At 28.2% G+C, this 24,934-nt stretch overlaps 1 protein-coding gene across 1 annotated transcript; it reads left to right on the top strand.

Moving 5' to 3' along the window:
• Positions 1–587: 587 nt before the first annotated feature.
• LOC132933389 (uncharacterized) lies at positions 588–5,837 on the top strand. The gene has a single exon (XM_060999683.1). It carries the CDS (start codon positions 588–590, stop codon positions 5,835–5,837), a length of 5,250 nt encoding a protein of 1,749 aa, XP_060855666.1.
• Positions 5,838–24,934: the final 19,097 nt, after the last annotated feature.

Raw genomic sequence — 24,934 nt, 5'->3', positions numbered from 1 at the left:
TTAATGTTAATTGTCGCTAGATCGGTGTCTCCCTCTTGCACTGCTGTTAGTCAGACGTGAGCACTGTGTCTAGCATAATATCGTGTAAAAATAAAAATAAAATTTACAGTCCACTAAAGAAAATGCGTTAAATTTATTAACCAGCGTAACATTTGGTCCATCGGCCGGATCGCAAGAGTGTCGTGTATTATCTCATGTCGATTTCAAACTGGTTATCGTGTCAGTGAAATTCAAAAAGAGGTTCGTGTTGAAAATTCACATCGCGGGATGAGCTAACGAATAAAAATCAAGGTAAGAGAGTCATTCCTATCGTATAAAAATTATCATAGTTCCCTTATTCCTTAAACTACAAAATAGACACGTATTCAAGGGTTAGGTAGCGTTAGCAATTCGTAGTTAGTAAAATTAATTATTTATAAATAATAAAAACTAACAGAGTCCGCCCATAGCAGACAGGTACAAAGTACAACTCGTAGCAACAATCATATAGATTATATAATTATTGGATACCCCATTATTCAATAATTTTAAATAGGGTCGATACATTGAACGGTTGGCAATTATACCTATATACAAGAGCATTAAATATGGCTGAAAACATATCAGCACTGATAGCGCGAAGAGGCCAATTAAAGGCAGCGATAACTAGATTCTCAACTTATATACAATCAGAAGGACGAGAAGTCGTACAGATTGAGATTCGTAAAGCAAAAATAGAAGAGAACTGGTACGAATTTGAAAAGGTACAATCGGCAATAGAGGACAACGACGAAGAAATACGAAATACAAGTGAACATTATCCCTACCGAATAGAATTTGAAAACTTGTACTTTAAGGTCATGTCAGAAGCCGAGATATGTATAAGAGCGTCAAAAAGGGAAAATTCGAAGGTCGAAACAATAAATTTGATCGATTGGGGTCAAAACAGCGAAGAAAAAACACAAAGAGGCAGTACGAAATCAATAGTTAGATTGGCTCCATTAAATATTCCAGTTTTTTCAGGAAAATATGACGAATGGATGTCATTTAAGGATATTTATATGTCTGTAATGCATACTAACGAGGACTTGACTGCCATAGAAAAGTTTTTCTATTTAAGGTCATCTCTGTCAAACGACGCAGCAAGTTGTATAAAATATTTGGAAACTACCGCAACAAATTATGATATAGCTTGGAAAAGTCTGATCAATAGATACGATAACAAAAAAATTTTGATACAGACGCACGTAAAAAATATTGTGGATTTGCCTCCAATAAACGAGAGCACCTCGACAAAATTACGTCAATTTTCCGACGATCTCGTCAGCAATATGAAAGCTCTAGAAACGCTTGGACAGAAGCCGAAAGAGTGGGGTCCACTGTTGTTGCATATACTGTGTTCAAAATTAAACAACGAGACGTTGAAAGAGTGGGAGAGTAAATCGGTCAAGGACAAAATACCGTCCGTTACGGAATTAATCCAGTTCATAGAGGATCGATTCCAAATATCCGAATCCATTGAATCGTCGAAATATATAAATACAGAGTCTGCAAAAAAGGAAAAAGGTCTTTCAAAGTTTATTAAAAATAATAAATACAAAGCCGCAACAAGTTCAACGGCATTTACATCGACAGCTACGGCTATATGCTATGCGTGTAATCAGCCGCACACTATTTATAAATGTCCCGTATTTACTTCTTTATCGGCACGTGATCGTATTGACAAAGTAGTCCAACTGGATCTGTGCAAAATTTGTTTACGCAAACACAGCGGTAGTAAATGTTTTGGTAAATATTGTTTTAAATGTAATAAACCACATAACACGATGTTACATTTAAACCAAAAACCTAATATCAACGAACAAGTAGTAAACACAGATAAAGGTGAACAGATGGCTACGACGTCAACGACAGCACATGTCGCTAACGAGACAGATAACGTGTTGCTAGGTACCGCAGTAGTAGAAGTATTCGGCTTAAACGGCGAGAAGACTTACGCCCGGGCATTGCTCGATTCGGGGTCTACTAATCATTTCATTTGTGCGGAGTTGGTAAACAGTTTAAAATTAATTAAAAATAAGACTAATCATATTGTTTACGGCATTGGGAATTCAAAACAAAACGTGACGGCAACGGTATCGTTAAGAATCAAATCGCGTGTGAGTGATTATGAAATAAACACGCAATTATTAATTGTTCCAAAAATCACGGGAGAGTTACCTGCGCGGAGTGTGTCTAAAAGTAAGGTGAAACTCGAAAAGATTACACTTGCGGATCCGTCATATAACGTTCCGCAGAAAATTGACATATTAATTGGAGCACGTCATTTTTATGATATTGTGGGAGCTCAGCAGTATAAACCGGAGTCAAATGGCCCTGTATATCGCGAGTCTAAATTTGGATATATTATTTCTGGTTTAACATCAAATGACACAAACATAAAAAACACGATTTCCTGTTATGCATCAAACAGTCATGAAAACAAATATGAGTCTTTAGAAAATGTAATACAACAGTTTTGGCGCGTCGAGGATTATGGCCAAAGCAAACCGTACACGATGGAAGAACAAACTTGTGAACAACATTTCAAGCAGAACGTTAGTCGCAGCGAGAGCGGTCGATTTGTCGTACATCTACCGTTTCGCGGAAACGTCTCAAAATTAGGCAATTCCTACGACATCGCAAAAGGAAGATTATTCGCAATAGAAAGGCGATTTAGAAAAAATCCCTCGCTGAAAAAGGATTACGTAAAATTTATGAACGAATATGAAAAATTAAACCATATGACACAGAATATGGATAACGAAGAAATCGAATTGCCCGGTCGTATGTGCTATCTAGCTCACCATTGCGTCCAAAATGAAAACAGTCTCACAACAAAATTACGCGTAGTATTTGATGCATCAACAAAAACAGAAAGTGGGTTTAGTTTAAACGACGTACTACAAAAGGGACCGTCAATACAAGAAGAATTAATTCACATATTAGCCAGATTTCGCACGCACAATTTTGTGTTAACTGCCGATATAAAAAAAATGTACCGACAGATACAGGTCTGTGAGCAACATCGTGATTATCAGCGTATATTGTGGAGAGAGAACGATAATGACCCTATAAAGATATATCGATTAAACACTGTCACCTATGGGACAGTACCTGCGTCTTATCTCGCGACGGCTTGCTTACAAAGATTATCGGAAATCGGACAAGTTCAATATCCAACAGTAGCACCATTAATTGCACATGATTTTTATATGGACGATTTTATCAGCGGCGCAGCTACAAAGAAAGACGCAATCGAGATACGCAATGCACTTATCAAATTAATGTCTACAGCTAAATTAGAGCTAGGTAAATGGGCGTCTAACGATTTGGATATAATTCGAGATGGTTTCGACAACAATGATGGCTTAGTGGATTTTCAAGAGACAAGTAATGATTTAACTAGAATACTTGGTCTATATTGGGACTCTCACACCGATGAACTTAAATATAAGATAAATGAAACGTCGTTAGTAACGCCTCTTACTAAACGCAACATATTGTCCGATATTGCACGTATATACGACCCACTCGGCTTAATTGGTCCGGTAATAGTATGTGCAAAATTAATCATGCAAGAGTTATGGAAAGAGGGTTTATCTTGGTCAGAACCGGTTTCGGAAAAGATAAGCAGTGAGTGGTATAAATACAAATCCGAATTATCGCATCTAAATGCAATTAAAATTCCGCGTCAAATTACGATAAACGATAAAATACACTCGATACAAATACACGGTTTCGCGGACGCGAGTATTAAGGCATATGGATGTTGTTTGTATTTACGTTGTACGGACATGAATAACAAACATAAGATACAATTAATTTGCGCAAAGTCAAAGGTAGCACCACTAAAAATATTGTCGCTACCACGATTGGAATTGTGCGCCGCTCTATTGCTAGCAAAGGTAGCAAATAAGATCGTACCAAGGTTGAAATTGTCAATCAGTAAAGCATATTATTGGACCGATTCCAGCGTCACATGGTGCTGGATTACGTCAACGTCGAAAAAATGGAAAACCTTCGTAGCACACCGAGTTGGTCAAATTCAAGAGATCACGTCTCCCTCAAACTGGTTTCACATTAGCGGTGTCGATAATCCAGCTGACGTGATTTCACGCGGTTGTTGTCCCACCCAATTAGCTAGTTTATCAGTTTGGTGGAACGGGCCAAGTTGGTTGTCACGACACGAAAACGAGTGGCCTGATACAACGAACCGCTCATTAGATTGCAACGAGGAGAGCGCAGAAACAAAAATAAATGAGATAAGCGCTCTATGCACTACGGCAAGGGATATAAATATCATAAATCGGTATTCGTCTTTCGGTAAATTGATAAGAGTCGTAGCATATTGTTTACGATTTAAAGCTAATTGCTTACGTAAAACCGACAAACCAGGCGATCGGTGCCGACTGATTGGTAATTTAAGTGCTGACGAAATAAAATTGGCAAAAACGGCATTAATTAAAGTTGTTCAAAGAAATGAGTTTGCTAATGAGATAAAATCTATGCTTAACGGAGAGGCAATATCAAGTAAGAGTAAGTTATTTCGTCTGCGACCGTTCTTAGATAAGAATAATATAATACGCGTGGGTGGACGATTAAAACATGCAGCATCAATTTCGATATTCCAGCGTAACCCTATAGTGTTACCACCAAATAGTAATTTCACGAAATTATTGTTATGTAATGAGCACGTAACACTAATGCATGGAGGTCCACAAGCTATGTTATCGTCGGTACGCATGAGCTACTGGCCAATTAACGGTCGCAATTTAGCACGAAACATAGTAAATAAATGCGTTATTTGTTTTAAACAAAAACCTATTATAATGCAACCGATAATGGGTGATCTGCCTAAACATCGGGTATCTCCAGGCCGCGCGTTTCTAAGATGTGGAGTAGACTTCGCCGGGCCCTTCATGGTTAAAACTAGCACTCGAAGAAATGCCCCGAAAGTGAAGTCTTATGTAAGCGTTTTTATTTGTTTAGCTACGCGAGCTATACATCTCGAGCTCGTCAGTGACCTGAGCACCGATGCTTTTATACGCGCATTAAATAGATTTTTTGACCGTCGGGGAAAAAGCATGGTAATATACTCAGATAATGCAACGAATTTCGTAGGGGCCAACCGGAAACTAAAGGAATGGTACCAATTATTTCATAGTGACGAAAATAAAAAAAGGACTATGGATACGTTATCAGATTTAGGCATTGATTGGAAATTCATACCTGCCCGTTCACCTCACTTCGGCGGTCTATGGGAAGCAGGTGTAAAATCCATGAAATCTTTATTATCCAAAGTCTTGGGTGATTCGTACTTTACTTACGAGGAGTTGCTAACTATTATAACCCGAGCAGAGGCGTGTCTAAATAGTCGTCCTTTAACACTTATGTCCTCCGATCCTAGTGATATGTCTCATTTAACTCCCGGGCATTTTCTCATCGGTGACTCTCTCTCCGCCATACCAGAAATTGATGACACAAACGTACCAACAAATTATCTATCTCGTTGGCGACGCGTGTCACAATATTCGGATATTCTATGGAGACGGTGGAGCAAAGAGTATCTGTCCCAACTTCAGGAACGGGCAAAGTGGGCAAGCGAAAAGGGTGTCAAACTGAAGGAAGATTCCATTGTACTCATGCGCGATGAAAACCTTCCACCAATGAAATGGCGTTTAGGTCGGATTATCAATGTCATACCAGGGCAAGACGGTGTTATACGCGTGGTTGACGTTAAAACGGCGAATGGAACTTTTCGTAGAGCCGTCAGGCAATTATGTCCATTGCCATTTGTGGGTAATTGTAATTTGTAAAAAAAAAAATATATTTTGTTTATTTGGTTTGTATAATAATATGCTTATTAGATGTAATTAAATTTTGTTTAAATAATTTGAATTATTATTTGAAATGTTATTTCAAGGCGGGCGGCTTGTCACGTATGCTTATTATATATTATTGCTATCTATGCACTTTAATGAGTACCTGGTCGTTATCAGTGTATTTTTGTCTTATTATTATTATTATTATTAATGTTAATTGTCGCTAGATCGGTGTCTCCCTCTTGCACTGCTGTTAGTCGGACGTGAGCACTGTGTCTAGCATAATATCGTGTAAAAATAAAAATAAAATTTACAGTCCACTAAAGAAAATGCGTTAAATTTATTAACCAGCGTAACACATAATATGTTGATGAATAAGACTTCAGACAATTGCAAATACATTAGTCACCTATAGATAGATTAGTTGTACGCAAAACTAGAATTTAGAAGTCAATAAATACAATGATATTAATATTATTCATAGTTGGGTTACATCATTTCAAATTAAAAAAAAAAACATAATATGTTGATGAATAAGACTTCAGACAATTGCAAATACATTTATCCACTATACATAAACTAGATGATCAGAAAAACCAGAATTTAAAACTCAAAAATGACGTTAATATTAACATTATTCATTGTTGGGTTACATCATTTCAAATTAAAGAATAAACATAATATGTTGATGAATAAGACTTCAGACAATTGCAAATACATTAGTCATCTATAGATAAATTAGTTGTACGCAAAACTAGAATTTAGAAGTCACTAAATACGTTGATATTAACATAATTCATTGTTGGGGTACATCATTTCAAATTAAAAAAAAAACATAATATGTTGATGAAGAAGACTTCAGACAATTGCAAATACATTTATCCACTATAATTTAACTAGATGTTCAGAAAACTAGAATTTAGAACTCAATTATTACGTTAATATTAACATTCTTCATTGATGGGGTAAATCATTTCAAATAAAAAAAACACATAAGTTGTTGTTGAATAAGACTTCAGGCAATTGCAAATACATTAGTCACCTATAGATAGATTAGTTGTACGCAAAACTAGAATTTAAAAGTCAATAAATACGTTGATATTAACATTATTCATTGTTGGGGTAAATCATTTCAAATTAAAAAAAAAACATAATATGTTGATGAAGAAGACTTCAGACAATTGCAAATACATTTATCCACTATAAATTAACTAGATGTTCAGAAAACTAGAATTTAGAACTCAATTATTACGTTAATATTAACATTTTTCATTGATGGGGTAAATCATTTCAAATAAAAAAAACACATAAGTTGTTGTTGAATAAGACTTCAGGCAATTGCAAATACATTAGTCACCTATAGATAGATTAGTTGTACGCAAAACTAGAATTTAAAAGTCAATAAATACGTTGATATTAACATTATTCATTGTTGGGGTACATCATTTCAAATTAAAAAAAAAACATAATATGTTGATGAAGAAGACTTCAGACAATTGCAAATACATTAATCCACTATAAATTAACTAGATGTTCAGAAAACTAGAATTTAGAACTCAATTATTACGTTAATATTAACATTTTTCATTGATGGGGTAAATCATATCAAATAAAAAAAACACATAAGTTGTTGTTAAATAAGACTTCAGGCAATTGCAAATACATTAGTCAACTATAGATAGATTAGTTAAGGGCAAAACTAGAATTTAAAAGTCAATAAATACGTTGATATTAACATTATTCATTGTTGGGGTACATCATTTCAAATTAAAAAAAAAACATAATATGTTGATGAAGAAGACTTCAGACAATTGCAAATACATTTATCCACTATAATTTAACTAGATGTTCAGAAAACTAGAATTTAGAACTCAATTATTACGTTAATATTAACATTCTTCATTGATGGGGTAAATCATTTCAAATAAAAAAAACACATAAATTGTTGTTGAATAAGACTTCAGGCAATTGCAAATACATTAGTCACCTATAGATAGATTAGTTAAAGGCAAAACTAGAATTTAAAAGTCAATAAATACGTTGATATTAACATTATTCATTGTTGGGGTACATCATTTCAAATTAAAAAAAAAACATAATATGTTGATGAAGAAGACTTCAGACAATTGCAAATACATTTATCCACTATATATTAACTAGATGTTCAGAAAACTAGAATTTAGAACTCAATTATTACGTTAATATTAACATTTTTCATTGATGGGGTAAATCATTTCAAATAAAAAAAACACATAAGTTATTGTTGAATAAGACTTCAGACAATTGCAAATACATTAGTCACCTTTAGTTAGATTAGTTGAACCCAAAACTAGAATATAGAACACAAAAATTACGTTAATATTATCATTATTCATTGTTGGGTTACATCATTTAAAATTAAAAAAAAAAACATAATATGTTGATGAATAAGACTTCAGACAATTGCAAATACATTTATCCACTATACATAAACTAGATGATCTGAAAAACCAGAATTTAGAACTCAAAAATTACGTTAATATTAACATTATTCATTGTTGGGTTACATCATTTCAAATTAAAGAATAAACATAATATGTTGATGAATAAGACTTCAGACAATTGCAAATACATTAGTCACCTATAGATAGATTAGTTGTACGCAAAACTAGAATTTAGAAGTCAATAAATACAATGATATTAATATTATTCATTGTTGGGTTACATCATTTCAAATTAAAAAAAAAAACATAATATGTTGATGAAGAAGACTTCAGACAATTGCAAATACATTTATCCACTATAAATTAACTAGATGTTCAGAAAACTAGAATTTAGAACTCAATTATTACGTTAATATTAACATTTTTCATTGATGGGGTAAATCATTTCAAATAAAAAAAACACATAAGTTGTTGTTGAATAACACTTCAGGCAATTGCAAATACATTATTCACCTATAGATAGATTAGTTGTACGCAAAACTAGAATTTAAAAGTCAATAAATACGTTGATATTAACATTATTCATTGTTGGGGTATATCATTTCAAATTAAAAAAAAAACATAATATGTTGATGAAGAAGACTTCAGACAATTGCAAATACATTTATCCACTATAATTTAACTAGATGTTCAGAAAACTAGAATTTAGAACTCAATTATTACGTTAATATTAACATTCTTCATTGATGGGGTAAATCATTTCAAATAAAAAAAACACATAAATTGTTGTTGAATAAGACTTCAGGCAATTGCAAATACATTAGTCACCTATAGATAGATTAGTTAAAGGCAAAACTAGAATTTAAAAGTCAATAAATACGTTGATATTAACATTATTCATTGTTGGGGTACATCATTTCAAATTAAAAAAAAAACATAATATGTTGATGAAGAAGACTTCAGACAATTGCAAATACATTTATCCACTATAAATAAACTACATGTTCAGAAAACTAGAATTTAGAACTCAATTATTACGTTAATATTAACATTTTTCATTGATGGGGTAAATCATTTCAAATAAAAAAAACACATAAGTTGTTGTTGAATAAGACTTCAGACAATTGCAAATACATTAGTCACCTTTAGTTAGATTAGTTGAACCCAAAACTAGAATATAGAACACAAAAATTACGTTAATATTATCATTATTCATTGTTGGGTTACATCATTTCAAATTAAAAAAAAAAACATAATATGTTGATGAATAAGACTTCAGACCATTGCAAATACATTTATCCACTATACATAAACTAGATGATCTGAAAAACCAGAATTTAGAACTGAAAAATTACGTTAATATTAACATTATTCATTGTTGGGTTACATCATTTCAAATTAAAGAATAAACATAATATGTTGATAAATAAGACTTCAGACAATTGCAAATACATTAGTCACCTATATATAGATTAGTTGTATGCAAAACTAGAATTAAGAAGTCAATAAATATGTTGATATTAACATATTCTTTGTTGGGGTACAACATTTCAAATTAAAAAAAAACATAATTTGTTGACGAATAAGACTTCAGACAATTGCAAATACATTTATCCACTATAAATTAACTAGATGTTCAGAAAACTAGAATTTAGAACTCAATTATTACATTAATATTAACATTTTTCATTGATGGGGTAAAACATTTCAAATAAAAAAAACACATAAGTTATTGTTGAATAAGACTTCAGACAATTGCAAATACATTAGTCACCTTTAGTTAGATTAGTTGAACCCAAAACTAGAATATAGAACACAAAAATTACGTTAATATTATCATTATTCATTGTTGGGTTACATCATTTCAAATTAAAAAAAAAAACATAATATGTTGATGAATAAGACTTCAGACAATTGCAAATACATTTATCCACTATACATAAACTAGATGATCTGAAAAACCAGAATTTAGAACTCAAAAATTACGTTAATATTAACATTATTCATTGTTGGGTTACATCATTTCAAATTAAAGAATAAACATAATATGTTGATGAATAAGACTTCAGACAATTGCAAATACATTAGTCACCTATAGATAGATTAGTTGTACGCAAAACTAGAATTTAGAAGTCAATAAATACAATGATATTAATATTATTCATTGTTGGGTTACATCATTTCAAATTAAAAAAAAAAACATAATATGTTGATGAAGAAGACTTCAGACAATTGCAAATACATTTATCCACTATAAATTAACTAGATGTTCAGAAAACTAGAATTTAGAATTCAATTATTACGTTAATATTAACATTTTTCATTGATGGGGTAAATCATTTCAAATAAAAAAAACACATAAGTTGTTGTTGAATAAGACTTCAGGCAATTGCAAATACATTATTCACCTATAGATAGATTAGTTGTACGCAAAACTAGAATTTAAAAGTCAATAAATACGTTGATATTAACATTATTCATTGTTGGGGTACATCATTTCAAATTAAAAAAAAAACATAATATGTTGATGAAGAAGACTTCAGACAATTGCAAATACATTTATCCACTATAATTTAACTAGATGTTCAGAAAACTAGAATTTAGAACTCAATTATTACGTTAATATTAACATTCTTCATTGATGGGGTAAATCATTTCAAATAAAAAAAACACATAAATTGTTGTTGAATAAGACTTCAGGCAATTGCAAATACATTAGTCACCTATAGATAGATTAGTTAAAGGCAAAACTAGAATTTAAAAGTCAATAAATACGTTGATATTAACATTATTCATTGTTGGGGTACATCATTTCAAATTAAAAAAAAAACATAATATGTTGATGAAGAAGACTTCAGACAATTGCAAATACATTTATCCACTATACATAAACTAGATGATCTGAAAAACCAGAATTTAGAACTGAAAAATTACGTTAATATTAACATTATTCATTGTTGGGTTACATCATTTCAAATTAAAGAATAAACATAATATGTTGATAAATAAGACTTCAGACAATTGCAAATACATTAGTCACCTATATATAGATTAGTTGTATGCAAAACTAGAATTAAGAAGTCAATAAATATGTTGATATTAACATATTCTTTGTTGGGGTACAACATTTCAAATTAAAAAAAAACATAATTTGTTGACGAATAAGACTTCAGACAATTGCAAATACATTTATCCACTATAAATTAACTAGATGTTCAGAAAACTAGAATTTAGAACTCAATTATTACATTAATATTAACATTTTTCATTGATGGGGTAAATCATTTCAAATTAAAGAATAAACATAATATGTTGATGAATAAGACTTCAGACAATTGCAAATACATCAGTCACCTTTAGTTAGATTAGTTGAACCCAAAACTAGAATATAGAACACAAAAATTACGTTATTATTATCATTATTCATTGTTGGGTTACATCATTTCAAATTAAAAAAAAAACATAATATGTTGATGAATAAGACTTCAGACAATTGCAAATACATTTATCCACTATAATTTAACTAGATGTTCAGAAAACTAGAATTTAGAACTCAATTATTACGTTAATATTAACATTTTTCATTGATGGGGTAAATCATATCAAATAAAAAAAACACATAAGTTGTTGTTAAATAAGACTTCAGGCAATTGCAAATACATTAGTCACCTATAGATAGATTAGTTGTACGCAAAACTAGAATTAAGAAGTCAATAAATACAATGATATTAACATTATTCATTGTTGGGTTACATCATTTCAAATTAAAAAAAAAAACATAATATGTTGATGAATAAGACTTCAGACAATTGCAAATACATTTATCCACGATACATAAACTAGATGATCAGAAAAACCAGAATTTAAAACTCAAAAATTACGTTAATATTAACATTATTCATTGTTGGGTTACATCATTTCAAATTAAAGAATAAACATAATATGTTGATGAATAAGACTTCAGACAATTGCAAATACATTAGTCACCTTTAGTTAGATTAGTTGAACCCAAAACTAGAATATCGAACACAAAAATTACGTTAATATTATCATTATTCATTGTTGGGTTACATCATTTCAAATTAAAAAAAAAACATAATATGTTGATGAATAAGACTTCAGACAATTGCAAATACATTTATCCACTATACATAAACTAGATGATCTGAAAAACCAGAATTTAGAACTCAAAAATTACGTTAATATTAACATTATTCATTGTTGGGTTACATCATTTAAAATTAAAGAATAAACATAATATGTTGATGAATAAGACTTCAGACAATTGCAAATACATTAGTCACCTATATATAGATTAGTTGTATGCAAAACTAGAATTAAGAAGTCAATAAATATGTTGATATTAACATTTTCATTGTTGGGGTACAACATTTCAAATTAAAAAAAAACATAATTTGTTGACGAATAAGACTTCAGACAATTGCAAATACATTTATCAACTATAAATTAACTAGATGTTCAGAAAACTAGAATTTAGAACTCAATTATTACGTTAATATTAACATTTTTCATTGATGGGGTAAATCATATCAAATAAAAAAAACACATAAGTTGTTGTTAAATAAGACTTCAGGCAATTGCAAATACATTAGTCACCTTTAGTTAGATTAGTTGAACCCAAAACTAGAATATCGAACACAAAAATTACGTTAATATTATCATTATTCATTGTTGGGTTACATCATTTCAAATTAAAAAAAAAAACATAATATGTTGATGAATAAGACTTCAGACAATTGCAAATACATTTATCCACTATACATAAACTAGATGATCTGAAAAACCAGAATTTAGAACTCAAAAATTACGTTAATATTAACATTATTCATTGTTGGGTTACATCATTTAAAATTAAAGAATAAACATAATATGTTGATGAATAAGACTTCAGACAATTGCAAATACATTAGTCACCTATATATAGATTAGTTGTATGCAAAACTAGAATTAAGAAGTCAATAAATATGTTGATATTAACATTTTCATTGTTGGGGTACAACATTTCAAATTAAAAAAAAACATAATTTGTTGACGAATAAGACTTCAGACAATTGCAAATACATTTATCCACTATAAATTAACTAGATGTTCAGAAAACTAGAATTTAGAACTCAATTATTACGTTAATATTAACATTTTTCATTGATGGGGTAAATCATATCAAATAAAAAAAACACATAAGTTGTTGTTAAATAAGACTTCAGGCAATTGCAAATACATTAGTCATCTATAGATAGATTAGTTGTACGCAAAACTATAATTTAGAAGTCAATAAATACAATGATATTAACATTATTCATTGTTGGGTTACATCATTTCAAATTAAAAAAAAAAACATAATATGTTGATGAATAAGACTTCAGACAATTGCAAATACATTTATCCACTATACATAAACTAGATGATCAGAAAAACCAGAATTTAAAACTCAAAAATGACGTTAAAATTAACATTATTCATTGTTGGGTTACATCATTTCAAATTAAAGAATAAACATAATATGTTGATGAATAAGACTTCAGACAATTGCAAATACATTAGTCATCTATAGATAGATTAGTTGTACGCAAAACTAGAATTTAGAAGTCAATAAATACGTTGATATTAACATAATTCATTGTTGGGTACATCATTTCAAATTAAAAAAAAAACATAATATGTTGATGAAGAAGACTTCAGACAATTGCAAATACATTTACCCACTATAATTTAACTAGATGTTCAGAAAACTAGAATTTAGAACTCAGTTATTACGTTAATATTAACATTTTTCATTGATGGGGTAAATCATATCAAATAAAAAAAACACATAAGTTGTTGTTGAATAAGACTTCAGACAATTGCAAATACATTAGTCACCTTTAGTTAGATTAGTTGAACCCAAAACTAGAATATAGAACACAAAAATTACGTTAATATTATCATTATTCATTGTTGGGTTACATCATTTCAAATTAAAAAAAAAACATAATATGTTGATGAATAAGACTTCAGACAATTGCAAATACATTTATCCACTATACATAAACTAGATGATCAGAAAAACCAGAATTTAAAACTCAAAAATTACGTTAATATTAACATTATTCATTGAAGGGTTACATCATTTCAAATTAAAGAATAAACATAATATGTTGATGAATAAGACTTCAGACAATTGCAAATACATCAGTCACCTATAGATAGATTAGTTGTATGCAAAACTAGAATTTAGAAGTCAATTAATATGTTGATATTAACATTTTCATTGTTGGGGTACAACATTTCAAATTAAAAAAAACATAATTTGTTGACGAATAAGACTTCAGACAATTGCAAATACATTTATCCACTATAAATTAACTAGATGTTCAGAAAACTAGAATTTAGAACTCAATTATTACGTTAATATTAACATTTTTCATTGATGGGGTAAATCATTTCAAATAAAAAAAACACATAAGTTGTTGTTAAATAAGACTTCAGGCAATTGCAAATACATTAGTCACCTATAGATAGATTAGTTGTACGCAAAACTAGAATTAAGAAGTCAATAAATACAATGATATTAACATTATTCATTGTTGGGTTACATCATTTCAAATTAAAAAAAAAAAAAATAATATGTTGATGAATAAGACTTCAGACAATTGCAAATACATTTATCCACGATACATAAACTAGATGATCAGAAAAACCAGAATTTAAAACTCAAAAATTACGTTAATATTAACATTATTCATTGTTGGGTTACATCATTTCAAATTAAAGAATAAACATAATATGTTGATGAATAAGACTTCAGACAATTGCAAATACATTAGTCACCTATAGATAGATTAGTTGTACGCAAAACTAGAATTTAGAAGTCAATAAATACAATGATATTAATATTATTCATTGTTGGGTTACATCATTTCAAATTAAAAAAAAAAACATAATATGTTGATGAAGAAGACTTCAGACAATTGCAAATACATTTATCCACTATAAAATAACTAGATGTTCAGAAAACTAGAATTTAGAACTCAATTATTACGTTAATATTAACATTTTTCATTGTTGGGGTAAATCATTTCAAATAAAAAAAACACATAAGTTGTTGTTGAATAAGACTTCAGACAATTGCAAATACATTAGTCACCTTTAGTTAGATTAGTTGAACCCAAAACTAGAATATCGAACACAAAAATTACGTTAATATTATCATTATTCATTGTTGGGTTACATCATTTCAAATTAAAAAAAAAACATAATATGTTGATGAATAAGACTTCAGACAATTGCAAATACATTTATCCACTATACATAAACTAGATGATCTGAAAAACCAGAATTTAGAACTCAAAAATTACGTTAATATTAACATTATTCATTGTTGGGTTACATCATTTAAAATTAAAGAATAAACATAATATGTTGATGAATAAGACTTCAGACAATTGCAAATACATTAGTCACCTATATATAGATTATTTGTATGCAAAACTAGAATTAAGAAGTCAATAAATATGTTGATATTAACATTTTCATTGTTGGGGTACAACATTTCAAATTAAAAAAAAACATAATTTGTTGACGAATAAGACTTCAGACAATTGCAAATACATTTATCAACTATAAATTAACTAGATGTTCAGAAAACTAGAATTTAGAACTCAATTATTACGTTAATATTAACATTTTTCATTGATGGGGTAAATCATATCAAATAAAAAAAACACATAAGTTGTTGTTAAATAAGACTTCAGGCAATTGCAAATACATTAGTCACTTTTAGTTAGATTAGTTGAACCCAAAACTAGAATATCGAACACAAAAATTACGTTAATATTATCATTATTCATTGTTGGGTTACATCATTTCAAATTAAAAAAAAAACATAATATGTTGATGAATAAGACTTCAGACAATTGCAAATACATTTATCCACTATACATAAACTAGATGATCTGAAAAACCAGAATTTAGAACTCAAAAATTACGTTAATATTAACATTATTCATTGTTGGGTTACATCATTTCAAATTAAAGAATAAACATAATATGTTGATGAATAAGACTTCAGACAATTGCAAATACATTAGTCACCTATATATAGATTAGTTGTATGCAAAACTAGAATTAAGAAGTCAATAAATATGTTGATATTAACATTTTCATTGTTGGGGTACAACATTTCAAATTAAAAAAAAACATAATTTGTTGACGAATAAGACTTCAGACAATTGCAAATACATTTATCCACTATAAATTAACTAGATGTTCAGAAAACTAGAATTTAGAACTCAATTATTACGTTAATATTAACATTTTTCATTGATGGGGTAAATCATATCAAATAAAAAAAACACATAAGTTGTTGTTAAATAAGACTTCAGGCAATTGCAAATACATTAGTCATCTATAGATAGATTAGTTGTACGCAAAACTATAATTTAGAAGTCAATAAATACAATGATATTAACATTATTCATTGTTGGGTTACATCATTTCAAATTAAAAAAAAAAACATAATATGTTGATGAATAAGACTTCAGACAATTGCAAATACATTTATCCACTATACATAAACTAGATGATCAGAAAAACCAGAATTTAAAACTCAAAAATGACGTTAAAATTAACATTATTCATTGTTGGGTTACATCATTTCAAATTAAAGAATAAACATAATATGTTGATGAATAAGACTTCAGACAATTGCAAATACATTACTCACCTATAGATAGATTAGTTGTACGCAAAACTAGAATTTAGAACTCAATTATTACGTTAATAAAACATTTTTCATTGATGGGGTAAATCATTTCAAATAAAAAAAAACACATAAGTTGTTGTTGAATAAGACTTCAGACAATTGCAAATACATTACTCACCTATAGATAGATTAGTTGTACGCAAAACTAGAATTTAGAAGTCAATAAATACGTTGATATTAACATTATTCATTGTTGGGGTACATCATTTCAAATTAAAAAAAAAACATAATATGTTGATGAAGAAGACTTCAGACAATTGCAAATACATTTATCGACTATACATAAACTAGATGATCTGAAAAACCAGAATTTCGAACTCAAAAATTACGTTAATATTAACATTATTCATTGTTGGGTTACATCATTTCAAATTAAAGAATAAACATAATATGTTGATGAATAAGACTTCAGACAATTGCAAATACATTAGTCACCTATAGATAGATTAGTTGTACGCAAAACTAGAATTTAGAAGTCAATAAATACGTTGATATTAACATTATTCATTGTTGGGGTACATCATTTCAAATTAAAAAAAAAACATAAGTTGTTGTTAAATAAGACTTCAGACAATTGAAAATACATTTATCCACCATAAATTAACTAGATATTCAGAAAACTAGAATTTAGAACTCAATTATTACGTTAGTATTAACATTTTTCATTGATGGGGTAAATCATTTCAAATAAAAAAAACACATAAGTTGTTGTTGAATAAGACTTCAGACAATTGCAAATACATTACTCACCTATAGATAGATTAGTTGTACGCAAAACTAGAATTTAGAAGTCAATAAATACGTTGATATTAACATTATTCATTGTTGGGGTACATCATTTCAAATTAAAAAAAAAACATAATATGTTGATGAAGAAGACTTCAGACAATTGCAAATACATTTATCCACTATACATAAACTAGATGATCTGAAAAACCAGAATTTCGAACTCAAAAATTACGTTAATATTAACATTATTCATTGTTGGGTTACATCATTTCAAATTAAAGAATAAACATAATATGTTGATGAATAAGACTTCAGACAATTGCAAATACATTAGTCACCTATAGATAGATTAGTTGTACGCAAAACTAGAATTTAGAAGTCAATAAATACGTTGATATTAACATAATTCATTGTTGGGTACATCATTTCAAATTAAAAAAAAAACATAATATGTTGATGAAGAAGACTTCAGACAATTGCAAATACATTTACCCACTATAATTTAACTAGATGTTCAGAAAACTAGAATTTAGAACTCAGTTATTACGTTAATATTAACATTTTTCATTGATGGGGTAAATCATATCAAATAAAAAAAACACATAAGTTGTTGTTGAATAAGACTTCAGACAATTGCAAATACATTAGTCACCTTTAGTTAGATTAGTTGAACCCAAAACTAGAATATAGAACACAAAAATTACGTTAATATTATCATTATTCATTGTTGGGTTACATCATTTCAAATTAAAAAAAAAACATAATATGTTGATGAATAAGACTTCAGACAATTGCAAATACATTTATCCACTATACATAAACTAGATGATCAGAAAAACCAGAATTTAAAACTCAAAAATTACGTTAATATTAACATTATTCATTGAAGGGTTACATCATTTCAAATTAAAGAATAAACATAATATGTTGATGAATAAGACTTCAGACAATTGCAAATACATCAGTCACCTATAGATAGATTAGTTGTATGCAAAACTAGAATTTAGAAGTCAATAAATATGTTGATATTAACATTTTCATTGTTGGGGTACAACATTTCAAATTAAAAAAAACATAATTTGTTGACGAATAAGACTTCAGACAATTGCAAATACATTTATCCACTATAAATTAACTAGATGTTCAAAAAACTAGAATTTAGAACTCAATTATTACGTTAATATTAACATTTTTCATTGATGGGGTAAATCATTTCAAATAAAAAAAACACATAAGTTGTTGTTAAATAAGACTTCAGGCAATTGCAAATACATTAGTCACCTATAGATAGATTAGTTGTACGCAAAACTAGAATTAAGAAGTCAATAAATACAATGATATTAACATTATTCATTGTTGGGTTACATCATTTCAAATTAAAAAAAAAAAAAATAATATGTTGATGAATAAGACTTCAGACAATTGCAAATACATTTATCCACGATACATAAACTAGATGATCAGATATCCAGAATTTAAAACTCAAAAATTACGTTAATATTAACATTTTTCATTGATGGGGTAAATCATTTCAAATAAAAAAAACACATAAGTTGTTGTTGAATAAGACTTCAGACAATTGCAAATACATTAGTCACCTATAGATAGATTAGTTGTACGCAAAACTAGAATTTAGAAGTCAATAAATACGTTGATATTAAGATTATTCATTTTTGGCGTACATCATTTCAAATTAAAAAAAAAACATAATATGTTGATGAAGAAGACTTCAGACAATTGCAAATACATTTATCCACTATAAATTAACTAGATGTTCAGAATACTAGAATTTAGAACTCAATTATTACGTTAATAAAACATTTTTCATTGATGGGGTAAATCATTTCAAATAAAAAAAACACATAAGTTGTTGTTGAATAAGACTTCAGGTAATTGCAAATACATTTATCTACTATACATAAACTAGATGATCAGAAAAACCAGAATTTAAAACTCAATTATTACGTTAATATTAACATTATTCATTGTTGGGTTACATCATTTCAAATTAAAGAATAAACATAATATGTTGATGAATAAGACTTCAGACAATTGCAAATACATTAGTCATCTATAGATAGATTAGTTGTACGCAAAACTAGAATTTAGAAGTCAATAAATACGTTGATATTAACATTATTCATTGTTGGGGTACATCATTTCAAATTAAAAAAAAACATAATATGTTGATGAAGAAGACTTCAGACAATTGCAAATACATTTATCCACTATAAATTAACTAGATGTTCAGAAAACTAGAATTTAGAATTCAATTATTACGTTAATATTAACATTTTTCATTGATGGGGTAATTCATTTCAAATAAAAAAAACACATAAGTTGTTGTTGAATAAGACTTCAGGCAATTGCAAATACATTAGTCACCTATAGATAGATTAGTTGTACGCAAAACTAGAATTTAGGAGTCAATAATAACGTTAATATTAACGTTATTCATTGTTGGGGTACATCATTTCAAATTAAAAAAAAAACATAAGTTGTTGTTAAATAAGACTTCAGACAATTGAAAATACATTTATCCACAATAAATTAACTAGATATTCAGAAAACTAGAATTTAGAACTCAATTATTACGTGAGTATTAACATTTTTCATTGATGGGGTAAATCATTTCAAATAAAAAAAACACATAAGTTGTTGTTGAATAAGACTTCAGGTAATTGCAAATACATTAGTCACCTATAGATAGATTAGTTGTACGCAAAACTAGAATTTAGAAGTCAATAAATACGTTGATATTAACATTATTCATTGTTGGGGTACATCATTTCAAATTAAAAAAAAAACATAATATGTTGATGAAGAAGACTTCAGACAATTGCAAATACATTTATCCACTATAAATTAACTAGATGTTCAGAAAACTAGAATTTAGAATTCAATTATTACGTTAATATTAACATTTTTCATTGATGGGGTAAATCATTTCAAATAAAAAAAACACATAAGTTGTTGTTGAATAAGACTTCAGGCAATTGCAAATACATTAGTCACCTATAGATAGATTAGTTGTACGCAAAACTAGAATTTAGAAGTCAATAAATACGTTGATATTAACATTATTCATTGTTGGGGTACATCATTTCAAATTAAAAAAAAAACATAATATGTTGATGAAGAAGACTTCAGACAATTGCAAATACATTTATCCACTATAAATTAACTAGATGTTCAGAAAACTAGAATTTAGAATTCAATTATTACGTTAATATTAACATTTTTCATTGATGGGGTAAATCATTTCAAATAAAAAAAACACATAAGTTGTTGTTGAATAAGACTTCAGGCAATTGCAAATACATTAGTCACCTATAGATAGATTAGTTGTACGCAAAACTAGAATTAAGAAGTCAATAAATACAATGATATTAACATTATTCATTGTTGGGTTACATCATTTCAAATTAAAAAAAAAAACATAATATGTTGATGAAGAAGACTTCAGACAATTGCAAATACATTTATCCACTATAAATTAACTAGATGTTCAGAAAACTAGAATTTAGAATTCAATTATTACGTTAATATTAACATTTTTCATTGATGGGGTAAATCATTTCAAACAAAAAAAACACATAAGTTGTTGTTGAATAAGACTTCAGGCAATTGCAAATTCATTAGTCACCTATAGATAGATTAGTTGTACGCAAAACTAGAATTTAGAAGTCAATAATTACGTTAATATTAACGTTATTCATTGTTGGGGTACATCATTTCAAATTAAAAAAAAAACATAATATGTTGATGAAGAAGACTTCAGACAATTGCAAATACATTTATCGACTATACATAAACTAGATGATCTGAAAAACCAGAATTTCGAACTCAAAAATTACGTTAATATTAACATTATTCATTGTTGGGTTACATCATTTCAAATTAAAGAATAAACATAATATGTTGATGAATAAGACTTCAGACAATTGCAAATACATTACTCACCTATAGATAGATTAGTTGTACGCAAAACTAGAATTTAGAAGTCAATAAATACGTTGATATTAACATTATTCATTGTTGGGGTACATCATTTCAAATTAAAAAAAAAACATAATATGTTGATGAATAAGACTTCAGACAATTGCAAATACATTTATCCACTATACATAAACTAGATGATCAGAAAAACCAGAGTTTAAAACTCAAAAATTACGTTTATATTAACATTATTCATTGTTGGGTTACATCATTTCAAATTAAAGAATAAACGTAATATGTTGATGAATAAGACTTCAGACAATTGCAAATACATTAGTCACCTATAGATAGATTAGTTGTACGCAAAACTAGAATTTAGAAGTCAATAAATACGTTGATATTAACATTATTCATTGTTGGGGTACATCATTTCAAATTAAAAAAAAAACATAATATGTTGATGAAGAAGACTTCAGACAATTGCAAATACATTTATCCACTATAAATTAACTAGATGTTCAGAAAACTAGAATTTAGAACTCAATTATTACGTTATTAAAACATTTTTCATTGTTGGGTTACATCATTTCAAATTAAAGAATAAACATAATATGTTGATGAATAAGACTTCAGACAATTGCAAATACATTAGTCACCTATAGATAGATTAGTTGTACGCAAAACTAGAATTTAGAAGTCAATAAATACGTTGATATTAACATTATTCATTGTTGGGGTACATCATTTCAAATTAAAAAAAAAAACATAATATGTTGATGAAGAAGACTTCAGACAATTGCAAATACATTTATCCACTATAAATTAACTAGATGTTCAGAAAACTAGAATTTAGAACTCAATTATTACGTTAATAAAACATTTTTCATTGATGGGGTAAATCATTTCAAATAAAAAAAAACACATAAGTTGTTGTTGAATAAGACTTCAGGCAATTGCAAATACATTAGTCACCTATAGATAGATTAGTTGTACGCAAAACTAGAATTTAGAAGTCAATAAATACGTTGATATTAACATTATTCATTGTTGGGGTACATCATTTCAAATTAAAAAAAAAACATAATATGTTGATGAAGAAGACTTCAGACAATTGCAAATACATTTATCCACTATAAATTAACTAGATGTTCAGAAAACTAGAATTTAGAATTCAATTATTACGTTAATATTAACATTTTTCATTGATGGGGTAAATCATTTCAAATAAAAAAAACACATAAGTTGTTGTTGAATAAGACTTCAGGCAATTGCAAATACATTAGTCACCTATAGATAGATTAGTTGTACGCAAAACTAGAATTTAGAAGTCAATAATTACGTTAATATTAACGTTATTCATTGTTGGGGTACATCATTTCAAATTAAAAAAAAAACATAATATGTTGATGAAGAAGACTTCAGACAATTGCAAATACATTTATCCACTATAAATTAACTAGATGTTCAGAAAACTAGAATTTAGAATTCAATTATTACGTTAATATTAACATTTTTCATTGATGGGGTAAATCATTTCAAACAAAAAAAACACATAAGTTGTTGTTGAATAAGACTTCAGGCAATTGCAAATTCATTAGTCACCTATAGATAGATTAGTTGTACGCAAAACTAGAATTTAGAAGTCAATAATTACGTTAATATTAACGTTATTCATTGTTGGGGTACATCATTTCAAATTAAAAAAAAAACATAATATGTTGATGAAGAAGACTTCAGACAATTGCAAATACATTTATCGACTATACATAAACTAGATGATCTGAAAAACCAGAATTTCGAACTCAAAAATTACGTTAATATTAACATTATTCATTGTTGGGTTACATCATTTCAAATTAAAGAATAAACATAATATGTTGATGAATAAGACTTCAGACAATTGCAAATACATTACTCACCTATAGATAGATTAGTTGTACGCAAAACTAGAATTTAGAAGTCAATAAATACGTTGATATTAACATTATTCATTGTTGGGGTACATCATTTCAAATTAAAAAAAAAACATAATATGTTGATGAATAAGACTTCAGACAATTGCAAATACATTTATCCACTATACATAAACTAGATGATCAGAAAAACCAGAGTTTAAAACTCAAAAATTACGTTTATATTAACATTATTCATTGTTGGGTTACATCATTTCAAATTAAAGAATAAACGTAATATGTTGATGAATAAGACTTCAGACAATTGCAAATACATTAGTCACCTATAGATAGATTAGTTGTACGCAAAACTAGAATTTAGAAGTCAATAAATACGTTGATATTAACATTATTCATTGTTGGGGTACATCATTTCAAATTAAAAAAAAAACATAATATGTTGATGAAGAAGACTTCAGACAATTGCAAATACATTTATCCACTATAAATTAACTAGATGTTCAGAAAACTAGAATTTAGAACTCAATTATTACGTTATTAAAACATTTTTCATTGTTGGGTTACATCATTTCAAATTAAAGAATAAACATAATATGTTGATGAATAAGACTTCAGACAATTGCAAATACATTAGTCACCTATAGATAGATTAGTTGTACGCAAAACTAGAATTTAGAAGTCAATAAATACGTTGATATTAACATTATTCATTGTTGGGGTACATCATTTCAAATTAAAAAAAAAAACATAATATGTTGATGAAGAAGACTTCAGACAATTGCAAATACATTTATCCACTATAAATTAACTAGATGTTCAGAAAACTAGAATTTAGAACTCAATTATTACGTTAATAAAACATTTTTCATTGATGGGGTAAATCATTTCAAATAAAAAAAAACACATAAGTTGTTGTTGAATAAGACTTCAGACAATTGCAAATACATTACTCACCTATAGATAGATTAGTTGTACGCAAAACTAGAATTTAGAAGTCAATAAATACGTTGATATTAACATTATTCATTGTTGGGGTACATCATTTCAAATTAAAAAAAAAACATAATATGTTGATGAAGAAGACTTCAGACAATTGCAAATACATTTATCGACTATACATAAACTAGATGATCTGAAAAACCAGAATTTCGAACTCAAAAATTACGTTAATATTAACATTATTCATTGTTGGGTTACATCATTTCAAATTAAAGAATAAACATAATATGTTGATGAATAAGACTTCAGACAATTGCAAATACATTAGTCACCTATAGATAGATTAGTTGTACGCAAAACTAGAATTTAGAAGTCAATAAATACGTT

Source organism: Metopolophium dirhodum, chromosome 1 (assembly GCF_019925205.1).
Source record: "Metopolophium dirhodum isolate CAU chromosome 1, ASM1992520v1, whole genome shotgun sequence".
Taxonomy (NCBI): domain Eukaryota; kingdom Metazoa; phylum Arthropoda; class Insecta; order Hemiptera; family Aphididae; genus Metopolophium; species Metopolophium dirhodum.
The sequence above is the reverse complement of the archived record's forward strand: the minus strand, read 5'-3'. Positions and strand labels throughout refer to the sequence as shown.

Bases quoted from the DNA above. Each gene is read 5' to 3' on its own strand.
- LOC132933389 (XM_060999683.1), top strand. From the start codon at position 588: ATGGCTGAAAACATATCAGCACTGATAGCGCGAAGAGGCCAATTAAAG.